The sequence below is a fragment of the Sus scrofa genome, chromosome 3, assembly GCF_054392235.1.
Source record: "Sus scrofa isolate SSC_HxYL_T2T_F1_AM1 chromosome 3, Sscrofa_HxYL_maternal_Yorkshire_Landrace_v2.0, whole genome shotgun sequence".
Taxonomy (NCBI): Eukaryota; Metazoa; Chordata; class Mammalia; order Artiodactyla; family Suidae; genus Sus; species Sus scrofa.
The window spans coordinates 28,371,062-28,384,615 of record NC_139385.1 but is presented as its reverse complement, the minus strand read 5'-3'; the positions used below and the strand labels follow the sequence as shown (position 1 = coordinate 28,384,615).

At 49.4% G+C, this 13,554-nt stretch overlaps 1 protein-coding gene across 3 annotated transcripts; it reads right to left on the bottom strand.

The window, feature by feature from the left end:
• Positions 1-1,033: 1,033 nt before the first annotated feature.
• Positions 1,034-13,163, bottom strand: NDUFAB1 (NADH:ubiquinone oxidoreductase subunit AB1). Of its 3 annotated transcripts, none has more exons than XR_014839334.1 (5): positions 12,970-13,163; positions 4,635-4,757; positions 2,973-3,803; positions 1,958-2,903; positions 1,034-1,196 (listed from the first exon to the last, which is right to left on the bottom strand). XR_014839334.1 is itself a non-coding variant. In XM_005656762.4 (5 exons), exons 1-4 carry the CDS (start codon positions 13,135-13,137, stop codon positions 1,966-1,968), a joined length of 471 nt encoding a protein of 156 aa, XP_005656819.3. In that variant the 5' UTR covers positions 13,138-13,163; the 3' UTR covers positions 1,034-1,196; positions 1,958-1,965. The 3 variants fall into 3 exon arrangements, 2 of the variants coding, with proteins under 2 accessions (XP_005656819.3, NP_001161124.1); XM_005656762.4 differs by having other exon boundaries at positions 1,958-2,057; positions 3,716-3,803; NM_001167652.1 differs by lacking the exon at positions 1,034-1,196 and having other exon boundaries at positions 1,966-2,057; positions 3,716-3,803; positions 12,970-13,137.
• Between the last annotated feature and the right edge of the window lie 391 nt (positions 13,164-13,554).

Below are 13,554 nucleotides of genomic sequence, written 5' to 3'. Positions count from 1 at the left end.
TCTGTAAAAGCAGAGCAGTTATTTTGTGATTGGTCGCTCACATCTCGTCACGAGCTAGGCAGTTGCCTACATCTATGCCAAAGACCTAAAGCAGTGCTAGGAATACAATGTCAAAGTGACCTAGGAGGAAAGAGAACCTTCTATGACCCCAAATCACTAAATTCCATTAATTCCGAAAGAAATCCTTAGGACGGGGGTGGAAAGAACTAGTCCCACAAACGGTGTCAGTGGATACATGGGATAATCAAACTGGTAGAGGCACGTTTTTGGAGGCCAAAAGTCCTTTTATCACCAATACGGTATTCCTCATACTGAAGGGGATGGGAGAGAAACTTATTTCAAGTACCCTGCTGTAAAGGTCTGGTTTGGGGGTACAGGGGACACACCCATGGCATGTGGAAGTTCCCAGGCTGGGGATCAAATGTGCATCACAAGGAGTTCCCGGTGTAGGGCAGAGGAAACAGATCTGACTAGAATCTGACTAGTATCCATGAGGATGCGGGGCTGATCCCTGGCCTCGCTCAGTGGGTTAAAGATCAGGCGTTGCCGTGAGCTGTGGTGTAGGTGGCAGACGTGGCTTGGATCTGGTGTTGCTGTGGCTCTGGTGTAGGCCGGCGGCTACAGCTCCAATTTGACCCCTAGCCTGGGAATCTCCACATGCCATGGGTGTGGCCCTAAAAAGACACACAGAGAAAAGCCCCCCAAAAAACAAACCCACCAAACAATGTCAGTATTAAGAAAGCACTTTATAGGAGTTCTCATTGTGGTACAGCGAAAACAAATCTGTCTAGTATCCATGAGGATGCAGGTTCGGTCCCTGCCCTCGCTCAATGGATTGGGGATACAGTGCTGCTGTGAGCTGTGGTGTAGGTCACAGACATGAGTGGCTGTGGCTGGCAGCTGCAGCTCTGTTTCGACCCCTAGCCTGGGAACCGCCATATGCTGTGGGTGTGGCCCTTAAGGAAAAAAAGTTTTTTTAAAAAAAGCACTTTATAGACACATTTAAAGAACTGAAGACTAATGAAAAAAAATGTTGGCTTTAATAGATTTATTTTCAAAGGGCAAAAACACTTAAGACAATTTAAATACAGTCTAAACAGAATTACTCTGTCCCAGGGAGCAGTGATGCAGAATGTGTTCTCACTTCCAGACACCTGCCAGCATCTTCTGAGTTTTCTTCAGTGAAGAAAAGGGGTCTGACAAGAGACAAAGGCAGCTCAGTGTCTCTCTGTGGTATCACTGACTCTTAAGTGATCATCTATGAGGTGCTCAGTCCAAGGGAACTCAAGTTAGAGACACGAATACAAAGTTTTATTGAAGAGGTCTGCTCACTTCTACAGCCTGAAGAACAATAGCTAATATCTACTAAGAGGCTTCTTTACATCGAGCATTAAGGCATTGACGGACTATGCAACTGGAGCTTCACCAAAGCCCTAGGAAGGTCCTATCCCCATCCCCGTCTTACACACGAGGAGACGGAGCCTTGCAGACACTAAGCAGCCTGCTCGATGGCCAGGCTTACAGAAGGCTGCTGAGAATCAACTTGGGTCTTTCCCGTCCTCTAGGTCTTCCCCGCCTAACTAAGAGCCAGGCCATCCCCGCTTCTTAGACAGCAGGCCGGCCGGGCCCTGGGCGGGTAACCGAGGGAGGCAGAGGTCTCTGCTTCTGGGTTCCCTCGCTCAGCCTTTGGTACAAGGCTGCTTTTACAAGGAGGGCTGACAGTCAAGAGAGTCCTGGCCTGCAGTGAACTGCCATCCACGCCTCTGGAGAAGAAAGACAATCACGGGGGCTGGCACCCTTGGAGTGAGTGGCAGACAACCAGAGAGGGCCTGCGTTTTATAACCGGTGACAATCCGTCAAGTTCTTTCATTTCTCCCATGTCTTCCCACATCTTTCCTTACTGAAGCACCCCAGAGAGATTCGGTCTACGGGAGACTCCCATAATCACAATGTTTACCTGATACTTTATTCATAGACATCCTTCTTATCTGCAATGTAATCTACAATTTCTTGTGGGCACATTAACTTCTCCGCATCTATATCAGGAATTTCAAACCCTGGAAGTAAAATTTACAATAGTTAAGTGTAGAAAAAGAAAACCCTTTAAACTGAAAGCATCCAACATTTCAGCAACATGCACATCAAAAATTTCCAGCAACCCTCAACCCTCTTTAAGTTGCGAGCCAGTTATGTTTTAGACAATGTATTTTTTTAGAAATAGTTCACATAATAAAAATTTTCCCACTTAGTGCAAAATTCAGAGTTCCCGTCGTGGCTCAGTGGAAACAAATCTGACTAATACCCTTGAGGACACAGGTTCAATCCCTGGCCTTGCTCAGTGGGTTAAGGATCTGGTGTTGCTGTGAGCTGTGGCGGAGGCCGGCAGCTACAGCTCCAATTCAACCCCCAGCCTGGGAACCTCCATATGCCGTGGATGTGGCCCTAAAGACAAAAAAGACCAAAATAAATAAATAAATAAAGTGCAAAATTCACTGGTTTTTAGTATATTCACAAGACTGCAACTATCACCAGTATCTAATTCTAGAACATTGTCAACACCCCAAAAAGAAACCCTGTACACATCCTAAGCCTAACCGATACTGTCCCTGTCGTTAGCATAGTCTCTGAGGCACTGTAACTGAGTCCTGTTCTGCAGCAGGACAGAAGTTCCTTGGCTTCCATTCAGGTAGTTCACCCCCTAAAAGAGCTGTGGAACCCATAAATCTGTCATTTGCACAATTAACTGTCCATCCCAGATAAGGATAACTTGGAGCGTGTGTTAGAGGCACTGCAGGAAACACACACAACACACACACACACACACACACACTTGGAGCGTGTGTTAGAGGCACTGCAGGAAACACACACACACACACACACACACACACACACACACACACACCCTAATCTCAGCACACCCAGCACTCTTCCAGGCAGAAATGTAGGCTAATCTCAGGCACTGCAGGAAACACACACACACACACACACACACACACACACACACACACACACACACACTCAGGCACTGCAGGAAACACACACACACACACACACACACACACACACCCCTAATCTCAGCACACCCAGCACTCTTCCAGGCAGAAATGTAGGCTTAGCTCACGGCTTGGGCAGGGCACACACACAAGGTGTCAGCTCTGCCCTTCACCTCAGAGCCCTACCTCAAGAATCCCAGTCTGAGTTCCCAGTGTGGCTCAGTGGTTAACGAATCTGACTAGGAACCATGAGGTTGCGGGTTCGATCCCTGGCCTTGCTCAGTGGGTTAAGGATCCGCCATTGCCATGAGGTGTGGTGTAGGCTGCAGACGCAGCTCGGATCCCATGTTGCTGTGGCTGTGGTGTAGGCCGGCAGCTGTAGCTCTGATTTGACCCCTGCCTGGGAATCTCCATATGCCTTGGGAGCAGCCTAAGAAATGGCAAAAAGACAAAGGAAAAAAAAAAAAAAAAAAAAAAGAATCCCAGTCCCACACTCCCCCAAGGCCTTTTCCAGTCCCTCTGCTGGACCTGCAGTCAATGCTTTCCCCGTACGCGCACCAGCCCTAACATTTACGTCCCCTGCTGGTGAGCAGGTGTGGATGGAGGGGGGGATGGGCACCACTCCTGCAGACCCCAATCCAGACCCTCAGCATCACTGCGCCCCAAATCCACCTAAATCAAGAACCCCAATGTGCAGATCCAAGACAGCCTGGGTGTGTTACCAAATTCGTCCTCCATGGCCATGATAATCTCCACTTGGTCCAAACTGTCTAAGCCCAGGTCTTTCATAAAGTGGGAATTTACTGAGAGCTGTAAGAACAGAACACCAAACACAAAATTCAGTCCGTAGAGCACTTGCTTCTCAAGATAACTGGTACAATGTCACTTAATCATTATATAGGAGATTTTTAAAAAATACAAGAAGCCCATATTTTAAACATACAGAGCCAGAACATTATACATTTAACCAACACACACGTGGTGTGCTTTATATGTTACCTTATTCATCCTTATATAGAAAGCTAATAATGGATCAATTTACATATTTTATGAAGATCTTTGAGGACTATTTCTGAATGGCATCTGAGAACCTGGCTTCCGTTGTTGCCCGCTGACCACTAAGACACCACACCTTAGAAGCAACATTCTGCTCAAGAACAGCACACTGTGGGAGGTCCCTTGTGGCTCAACGGGTTAAGGACCTGTCATTGCCACTGCAACAGCTTGGGTTGCTGTGGTGACACAGGTTCGATCCCTGGCCCGGGAATTTCCATATGCCGTGGGTGTGGCCAAGATAACTTAAAAAATAAAGTGGGGTTCTTGTGTTAGTGGGAGTCTATGTATTTTCAAAAAAGCAGGGTGCACAACAATATTCACAGCCCACTACCACTTGTGTTTTTTAAAAAGGGTGGGAGATACAGATCACACAGTACATATGATATACATACATGTACACGTGTATATACGCCCTTCCATAAAGATATGCAAGAAGCTGGCCATTGGCAGCCGCCCCCAGAAGGGGAACTGGATGCCTGGGAGCTGGGCGACTTCGTACACAATGTCCTTGAAGGCACGTTGGATTCTGTACCACGAGATCAAACCCTCATTTTAAAGAGAAAACATTTAAACCGCATCGATTACCTTTTCGGGATCGATCTTGTCATAGAGTTTCAAGACGTAAAGGACACGGTCCTTGATCGCCTCTAATGTCAGAGGGGGCGCGTCACTATACCGGCGACACAGCTGTGTGACTCCGCTGGGAGCCTACAGAAAGGCAGGAGGGAAGCGTTACTGAGCCCAAAATGCCTCTGAACAAAGGCAATGGCGTCCAGACGTCGCTCACAAAGCTTCCAGAGCTTTAGCAGACCCACTTTATCTGATTCTGTGTTAGGACACACTGAGGCCTCCTGCTAGGTGGCACCAGAAGCCCCAGCCGTCCCACAACATAAATAAGGGCCTCTTTTCTCCCGGGAGCCAAGACGGGCCCCCTTCTCTCCTCCGTGCAGCCCTCAGGCTTTGGACATATGTCCCACTCAAACTGCCAGTAGAATCATCTAGGCTCTACAGAAGAGCCTCTGGCTTCTCATGGCATCTCGAGCAGCCACCGCTTTATAAGGCACTGCCACCTGTAAGACTCAAGTCAAAAGAACCCAAGGTGGAGTTCCCGTCGTGGCACAGTGGTTAACGAATCCAACTAAGAACCAGGAGGTTGCAGGTTCGAACCCTGGCCTTACTCAGTGGGTTAAGGACCTGGCATTGCCGTGAGCTGTGCTGCAGGTCGCAGACGTGGCTCAGATCCCACATGGCTGTGGCTCTGGTGCAGGCCGGTGGCTTCAGCTCCGACTGGACCCCTAGCCTGGGAACCTCCATATGCTGCAGGAGTGGCCCAAGAAAATGGCAAAAAGACAACAAAACAAAACACCCAAGGTGAACTGAGGCCAAGGCCACTCACACTGAGAACCACGTACTGGAAGGTCTGATCTGGCCCCGGCGGTACTTTCGCTGACTTTGGCTGGGACAGACGAAGCTGCTACCAACCCAGAGACGAGGATGAGGGAGTCCGCCAGTCATTACAGTCCAGTCTATTTCTCTTCTAAGGGGCTCGCCTCAGTGCCGCCAAGTAGTCACGAGCCATTCTGATCTTGGCCTCTATGGAGCGGTATTTCCAATCTGTTACCATGCCTGACTAGCAACTGGGCCTGACTGGATTCCTTCCCCAAACACGGAAGGGGCTCCAAGGCACAGGTCAAGTGGACCTAACGCTGAGGAAGGTATGGTGCATGGAGAGGAGAAAATGACACTTCTGCTCACTGCTATGGAAGTCCCGAATCTGAACTGGTTTACTCACCTTCTAAAGCTGATTTTTAGTCTGCAGTTTGGAGTTTTTAGGGCATTTCCCCATAGAAAGTGGGTTTGCTTATTGGGGTTCAGGTCTTTTGACAAACACAAAGGTCTATGAAAAATCACCATAAAAAACACTGCCAGGAGTTCCTGCTGGGATGCAGTGGGTTAAAAATCTGGCCTTGTCTCCATGGTGGCACAGGTCTGATCCCTGGCCTGGGGAACGTCTATATGTTGCAGGTGCGCCCTCCCCACCCCCAGCAAAAAAAACCACTGCCAAATGAACCAAATTGGTATATACCTCTGTTTTAGAGCCTTTTTTTTTAAATTTTTATTTTTTTAAAGGACCGCACCTGCAGCATATGGGAGTTCCCAGGCTGAGGGCTGAATTGGAGCTGCAGCTGCCGGCCTATGCCACAGCCACAACCATGTAAGATCTGAGCTGCTTCTGTGACCTACACTGCAGCTCACGACAATGCTGGATCTTTAAGCCACTGAGTGGGGCCAGGGACTGAACCTGCGTCCTCACTAGTTGGGTTCATTACCACTGAGGCACAACAGGAACTCCCCGTTTTAGAAACATTTATCTTGCCCAAAATAAAATAAACACATCAATAAATAACCAGGATTGAAAGCAGGTTTGATCAGCAAGCTAAAGGTATCAGAGGAAGAGTTTTATGAGTACTGTAAGAGTATGCCTAGGTACTCTCAGGGTCTTAGAGCACTTGTTCTTCTTTGTTTAAAGCTAGTCTCCCTTCCTTTCTGATTAGAGCAGAGGTTTCGGCCTTTGCTCTGGGAACATCACCAGGCCTACTTCTCAACAACAACCAGGAGAGGTTTCCAAGCCACAAATAAAACGGAAGCAGCAGAAAGGACTAATGAAAAAGAGGGAGAAGACATGAATCAATAGTGGTAATGACAGAAAAGGAATGTGGTGTGGAAGGCTCTGACAGAGGCCTTGTCTGTGTGCAGAGCAAGAGGTGCCAGGAGGTGGAACGACACGGGGGGGTGGGCGGTGGTGGGGGGAGACATGTGCACAGAGCTCAAGAGAAAGGAAGAGTCTGGCCAGGGCGTGCTGGAACGCGGCTACCCAAGTGGCCCACTAGGTGTCAGCAACCCCCCGCCCCAGCAGCAGAGGCCAAGTGCCTATGGGCACCAGGTGGATACCTTTTCATGAACTAAGATTAAAGGGGGCTCCACCTGGAGACCACAGGACAGTCTAAAAGGATGACTGGAGCGTGCTCAGCAAGAGGCACGAAGGTGCAGCAGGAGAGAACTCAGGCTCTGTAATGAGAAAGTAGCCTGGCATTAGCTCTTTCTTAGTAGCTGTTTGGCCTTGGGCAAGTTATTGAACCTAGCTATGCCCCCAGGTTCCTTATCTGTAAAATGGGCATAAACAACAGGACTGCTGCAGGGCATCAATGAGTTATGTAAAGGGCTTAGAACACTGCCTGGCACATACCCTGTAAGTGCTACTTGGGGCTCACTGGTAGGATCAGGATGACAATGACCTGCCGGTTTGAGAGCCGCAGTAGTGTAGCCCCAAAGCGCTTGATCTGATACCTTCCTTCTCCTGCCCACTCCCTGCCCAGAACCCTTCATGGTCTCTTCTTTGACTTCTGACGATGGCAGGCTGGAGTTCTGCCCTGAGCGCTTTAGATGTATCGTCTCCTTTAGGATGAGCGATAACCCATTTCACCGATGCAGAAATGGAGCCAGAAGGTATCTCGCCCCAGGTGTCCAAGAATGGCCTCCTGGAGGGTCTAACTGCCCCCTTCCTGCTGGAGCTCAGCCATTAAAAAAAAAAAAAAAAAAAAAAAGAGTGGAAATGAATCCATGTGGATGCAGCTTTGACTCCTGCCCTCGATCAGTGGGTTGGGGACCCGGCATTGCTATGGCTGGGGCTGTGGCGTAGGCTGGCAGCTGTAGCTCCAACGGGACCTCTAGCCTGGGAACGTCCATATGCTACGGGTGTTTCCCAAAAAGCAAAAAAAAAAAAAGAAAAGAAAAGGAAGGAAGGAGAAAGAGAGAGAGAGGAAGGAAGGAAAGAAGGAAGGAAGGAGAAAAAGAAAAAGGGGGATACAGATACTCCTAAAAGTACCCCCAAAAGCCAGTAAAGTTTCTGGTATGAATTGTTCTTCCCCAAGATCTACTTAGCAGGAGCTGCCATCGTGGCTCAGCGGAAATGAATCGACTAGTATCCATGAGGATGTAGGTTCGATCCCTGGCCTCTTTCAGGGGGTTGGGGATACAGTGTGGCCATGAGCCGTGGTGTAGGGCGCAGATGCGGCTCGGATCTGTCATTGCTGTGGCTGTGGTGTAGGCTGGCAGCTATAGCTCTGATTAGACCCCTATCCTGGGAAGCTCCATATGCCACGGGTGCGGCCCTAAAAAGACAAAAACAAAACAAAACAAAAAAAACCCTACACTTAGCAATTATATGAGACATAAGTCACCTACCACAGACATCAGAGAAGGCACTGTTTTTGGGAAAAAGATGATTACCCCCGGGAGTAGTAAAAATAAGTCCAACTGGGTTCCATTAACATCCCTCTTACTTCCTCCGACTAAGGCAAACTCAGAGGAACCCAGACGGCTTTAAAGGCCATCTCTGCAAACTGCCCCCTGGATAGTTCTACCCCGCAGGTGGCACACACATCCCGATCTCACTTTGGAAATAAATCCCTTATCTGTCTCCAGAACACCTGCTTACAGACCTCTATTCCTTTTCCGCTACCTGGGGCTCTAGCCAGAAACCTTAGAGCCCAACTCCACTCTTTCCGTTTCCTCCCCACTGTGCTTACTGGGCCACGCAGCCTGGCTAACTGGGAGGAACAGTATCCAGTATTTCTCCAACAAATCTCATTTAATCTGCATTCCCTGTGACTTGGACAGAGAGCAGCCACACTCCTCTGTGGGGCACACAGCCCCCTTAACAACATAACCATCCCCCCACCTCGACTCGGGTCTCTCCCTTCGGCAGGCGCGCCGAGGGTCAACCCTAAGGAAGTGCCGGGCCCTTCCTGGACCCTGCACATGCCACTGCATCCTGCCCTGACTGCCTGAGAAACTGCCGCCTTCGAGACCATGTTCCCCGCGGGTCTGAATTAAGCTCCCGCTTCCCTGCACTCCACACACACCTGTTCTCATATGAGGCAATGTCTTGCCTTTATCTACTGCAGGCCTGTCTCAGCAGCCTTACGTTTACCTTACATGCAGTTTGCTGGAACCACAAAGATAAACCTCTACTCTCGGAGAAGCTTATGGTCTAACAGGAAAGATCAATCCAAACAGATCACTTCAGTTTTGGTTTTTTTTTTTTGTCTTTTTGCCTTTTCTAGGGCAGCTCCCACAGCATATGGAGATTCCCAGGCTAGGGGTCTAATTGGAGCTGAAGCCGACAGCCTACACCACAGCCATAGCATCGCGGGATCCAAGCCGAGTCTGCGACCCACACCACAGCTCATGGCAATGCCGGATCCTTGACCCACTGAGCGAGGCCAGGGATCAAACCCGCAACCTCATGGTTCCTAGTCAAATTCGTGAACCACTGAGCCACGATGGGAACTCCAGATGATTTCAGTTTTAATAAAAGTGTGGCAAGAACCACGGCAGGTATTTCTTTGTAGGTTGCTTCAGTAACAAAAAGTTGTCATTCAGTTCTTAAAAGGCAGGGAAGATAGAGATATCAGACTTGCGACTGGGCAGGAAAAGAACGGGGACCGATTTTCAAGGAGAGAAGGATAGGCCAAGAAAAGGAAACGAGGCATGAAACTGCAGGGTGTCTGTGTGGGAAGAAATTAGTTCATGTTTGGAGTTCCCACTGGGGCTCAGTGGGTTAAGGACCTGATGCTGCCTCCATGAGGATGCGGGTTCAATCCCCAGTGTAGCCAAAAGCTGCAGTGTAGGTGGCAGGTGTGGCTCAGATCCAGTGTTTCTGTGGCTGTAGGGCAGGCCTGCAGCTGCAGCTCCAACCTGACCCCTGGCCTGGGAATATCTATAGGCCGCAGGTGTGGCCATGGAAAGAAAAAAAAAAAAACTTAGTTCCAGTGCTGGAGATTGAAGGGCAAGGGGGTACACTGGCGTGGGCGCTGAGGCTGAAGAGGCAGGGCCCAGAGCCGCAGAGTCTCGGGTAAGTCAAAACAGGTTTGTCTTGCTGGGGAATGAATGACACAGACAGACCACAGCCCCAAGTCCATCACCTTCAGGCGAGTTGGGCTGGTTCCAGCACCAGGAACAGCTGAACTTGCCCTGCATAACTGCTCTGCCCTCATCTGGGAACTGTGCCCCACAGGATTCTTTGGAAATCCTCCGTGCTATGGCTGCCGGTTTAGATTCTGGGCTATCTGGGTCGAGTGAAAGACTTCGAAGCTCCATTTCAGGTCACTACCCTTGTGCTTCATACCTTCTATTTTATATTGCTATATTTTTATACCCAGGAAAGCTGCCTTAGCTCCATTTTTGAGGGGAAATAGTAAGTACACAAATGAACAACTAGTTGTTGCTGCATCAGCATACTGGATGATGCTGATGGAATGGAACAGGTGGAATGAGTGAAGGTTCCGATGAGATGAAAGAGGGCTGGAGGGGGAGATGTGGCCTGCAGGCAACAGCAGAAACCAAGAGTGAAGAGACAGGCCAGGGAGAGTGTGTGGTAAGAGACCTCCGGACCTTACCAACATTTAAAGATTTGGTAGAGGAAGTTCCCAGCAAGGCAGAAGAAGAGACATACCAAGAGAAAATTGTGTCACAACAGCCTAGGGAAGACAGAGCCGCAGGGAATAAGCTGGCAAGGTTAACATATAAATGCCTCGTGTCCAATGAGAATATGAACTGATGTCTTTCTTTTGTATCCGTCTCTGTATCCCTCAAGAGCTAGCATGAGGCCGGGCACACAGTCCAGCAGTATTTTTGAATGAACAAGTATTTACTCTCTGCTTCAGTCCAAAAAGGGTATAGAGTGGCCAAATGAGAGCAGTAGTCAAAACCACTTAGTAAATATAAAGAAAATGGTTCCTCCGCTGTAAATGTAAACCTGTCAGAGGCAGGGGAACATCTCTGTGCACCCTGCAACTCAAGGCATGGTCCAAGGACCAGCAACAGATCTTTTGGAAGCCCACTGGAAACAAAGGCTCTCAGGCCCCTTTCCAGAATCAATCTAGCTAGCTAGCTAGCTAGCTAATTTTTTTTGCTTTTTAGGGCCACACCTGTGGCATATGGAGGTTCCCAGGCTAAGGGTCTAATCCGAGCTACAGTTGCCGGCCTACACCACAGCCACAACAGTGCAGTATCCGAGCCGCAGTCTGCAACCTACACCACAGCTCTCGGCAACATCAGATCCTTGACCCACTGAGCAAGGCCAGGGATCGAACCTGCAACCTCGTGGTTCCTAGTCGGATTCGTTTCCATTGTGCCGAGACGGGAACTCCCAGAATCTATATGTAAATATATATATATATATATATATATATATTTGTCTTTTGTCTTTTGTTGTTGTTGCTATTTCTTGGGCCACTCGCGAGGCATATGGAGGTTCCCAGGCTAGGGGTCGAATCGGAGCTGTAGCCACCGGCCTACGCCAGAGCCACAGCAACGTGGGATCCAAGCCGCGTCTGCAACCTACACCACAGCTCATGGCAACGCCAGATCGTCAACCCACTGAGCAAGGGCAGGGACCGAACCCGCAACCTCATGGTTCCTAGTCGGCCAGAATCTATATTTTTAACACAGGGGATCTGTATGTACAATCAAATCTGAGTATCAATGCTCTGAGAACAAGGAATATCACTTTGCCTCTCAGCCTAACACTGAACTCAGTCTCAGGAACAAAACAGCTATCACACATACTGCTCTTTTAACTCCTAACTTCAAGGTGACACTTAACCTTCTGATTCATCAATAGGACAGTGCCTTCTGAATGAACCCATTACACTGTCAGTAAATCTTGATACTGGATATACAGTGGAATCACTGGCAACTTTTAGAAACGCACGATCGAACTCCACGTGGAGAGACTTCCCAACTTGACCTTGGGAGACTATCCTATCATATGAAAATAGTTTTCATTTTTTTGTTTGTTTGTTTGTTTTTGGGCCGAACCTGCGGCACATGGAGGTTCCCAGCCTAGGGGTCTAATCGGAGCTGCAGCTGCCAAGCCTACACCACAGCCACAGCAATATGGGATGTGAGCCACGTCTGCAACCTACACCACCACTCACAGCAACGCTGGATCCTTAACCCACTGGGTGGTCCAGGGACTGAACTCTCATGGATACCAGTCAGGTCTGTTAACCGATGAATCACGCCAGGAACTCTTGGCAATAGTTTTTAATCCTGATGTACTTCAGAATCACCTGGGAGAACTTAAAACAGCAAACATGTCAGGGTCTCATCCCAGAGGAGTAAATCGGATGGGAGAGAAGGGGAGCCCACAAGGGATATTTTTCTTTCTTGTTTAGACTACCCAGCTGATATGAATGTGCAGAAAAATCTCTGACCTAAGGAGAGTTGCAGCCTCAAAAAGTTTCATGGGGGAAAAAAAAAAAACAATGTTAGCTACTACTTGTTTCCTATCTTATTTCCAAGAGATCCAGAAACAGGAAAAAGGTGCTACAGGGAGAAATCCGGGGAGAGAACTGCTGAGGAGAAGACTGAGGCCAGCGTGCGTTCCTCTTTGTACACTATCATTAGTTTTTCTCCAAAAAGCTATCATCATCATCCCTATCACCAACGGCGCCCAGTATTTTGAGAATTTACCAAGTCCTGCACTAGACCTCATTCAAACCTCGTTGAAACCCCACAAGGTAGACACGAGTACCTCAACTTTACGGTTCAGACTGAGGCTAAGTGACGTTAGCAAACTTGTCCAAAATCACGGTCAGTGGCAGCCAGCATTCGAATCCAGGGACGCTTGACTGGAAACATCTGTGCTCTTGCTAAAAATCACCAGGTCACCCGGGTCTCAGCATGGGTCCACCAAGCACCGTTAGGCGGTGGCACGGAGAGCGAGCAGTGTCCCCCGGTCACCCCCGCCCACAGGAGCCGCGTCCCCGCTGCCTGGCCTCTTCCCCCCCCGACCCTCAGCGGGCCCCATGCCTGACCCCTGCAAAGCCCCAACAAAGTCACCGCAACTCACCTGCGCGAGCACCAAGGCCGGCTGCAGGGCCCTAGACCTCGCCTGGGCTCCCGTGGGGAACAGGGTGGTGCTGAGCGGCCGAGCTGCGACCACCGTGGGAATCCTGGGCAGCGGTGCAAAGGCCGCGGGCAGGCGGCGGACACAGGCGCAGAGGACACGAGCCGCCATGGCTACACCGACCCAGGATACACTGCGCCGCGCCCTCTGGTCCAGTATCGTCTCGCGCTCTGCGCAGGCGACGCACAGAGCGGCGCTGGCGGCAGCCGCCGGCGCTGGCGGCCCCTGGCGGCCCCTGACGGCATTGCGTCCTCGGGGCGGCGTTCCAGCTATCAGTGGCCGGAGGCAATGGCCAAGAGCTAAAGCGCCAGAGTTAAAGCGGCTGTAGGTCTTGTTCCCCTAAACACTAATCACTGAGACAAGAAAGGCACTTTTATTAATTCTCTGAATGTTGTGAAATACATTTAAGGTTTTGATGCCGCGATTCTACCATAGGCATTAAAATTATTTAATAGGTCAAAACTCAGTACAAAGAATGTGAAACTATGAGTTGACGGATAAGTGGGAGAAAGTTCAAGCGTCCTAATT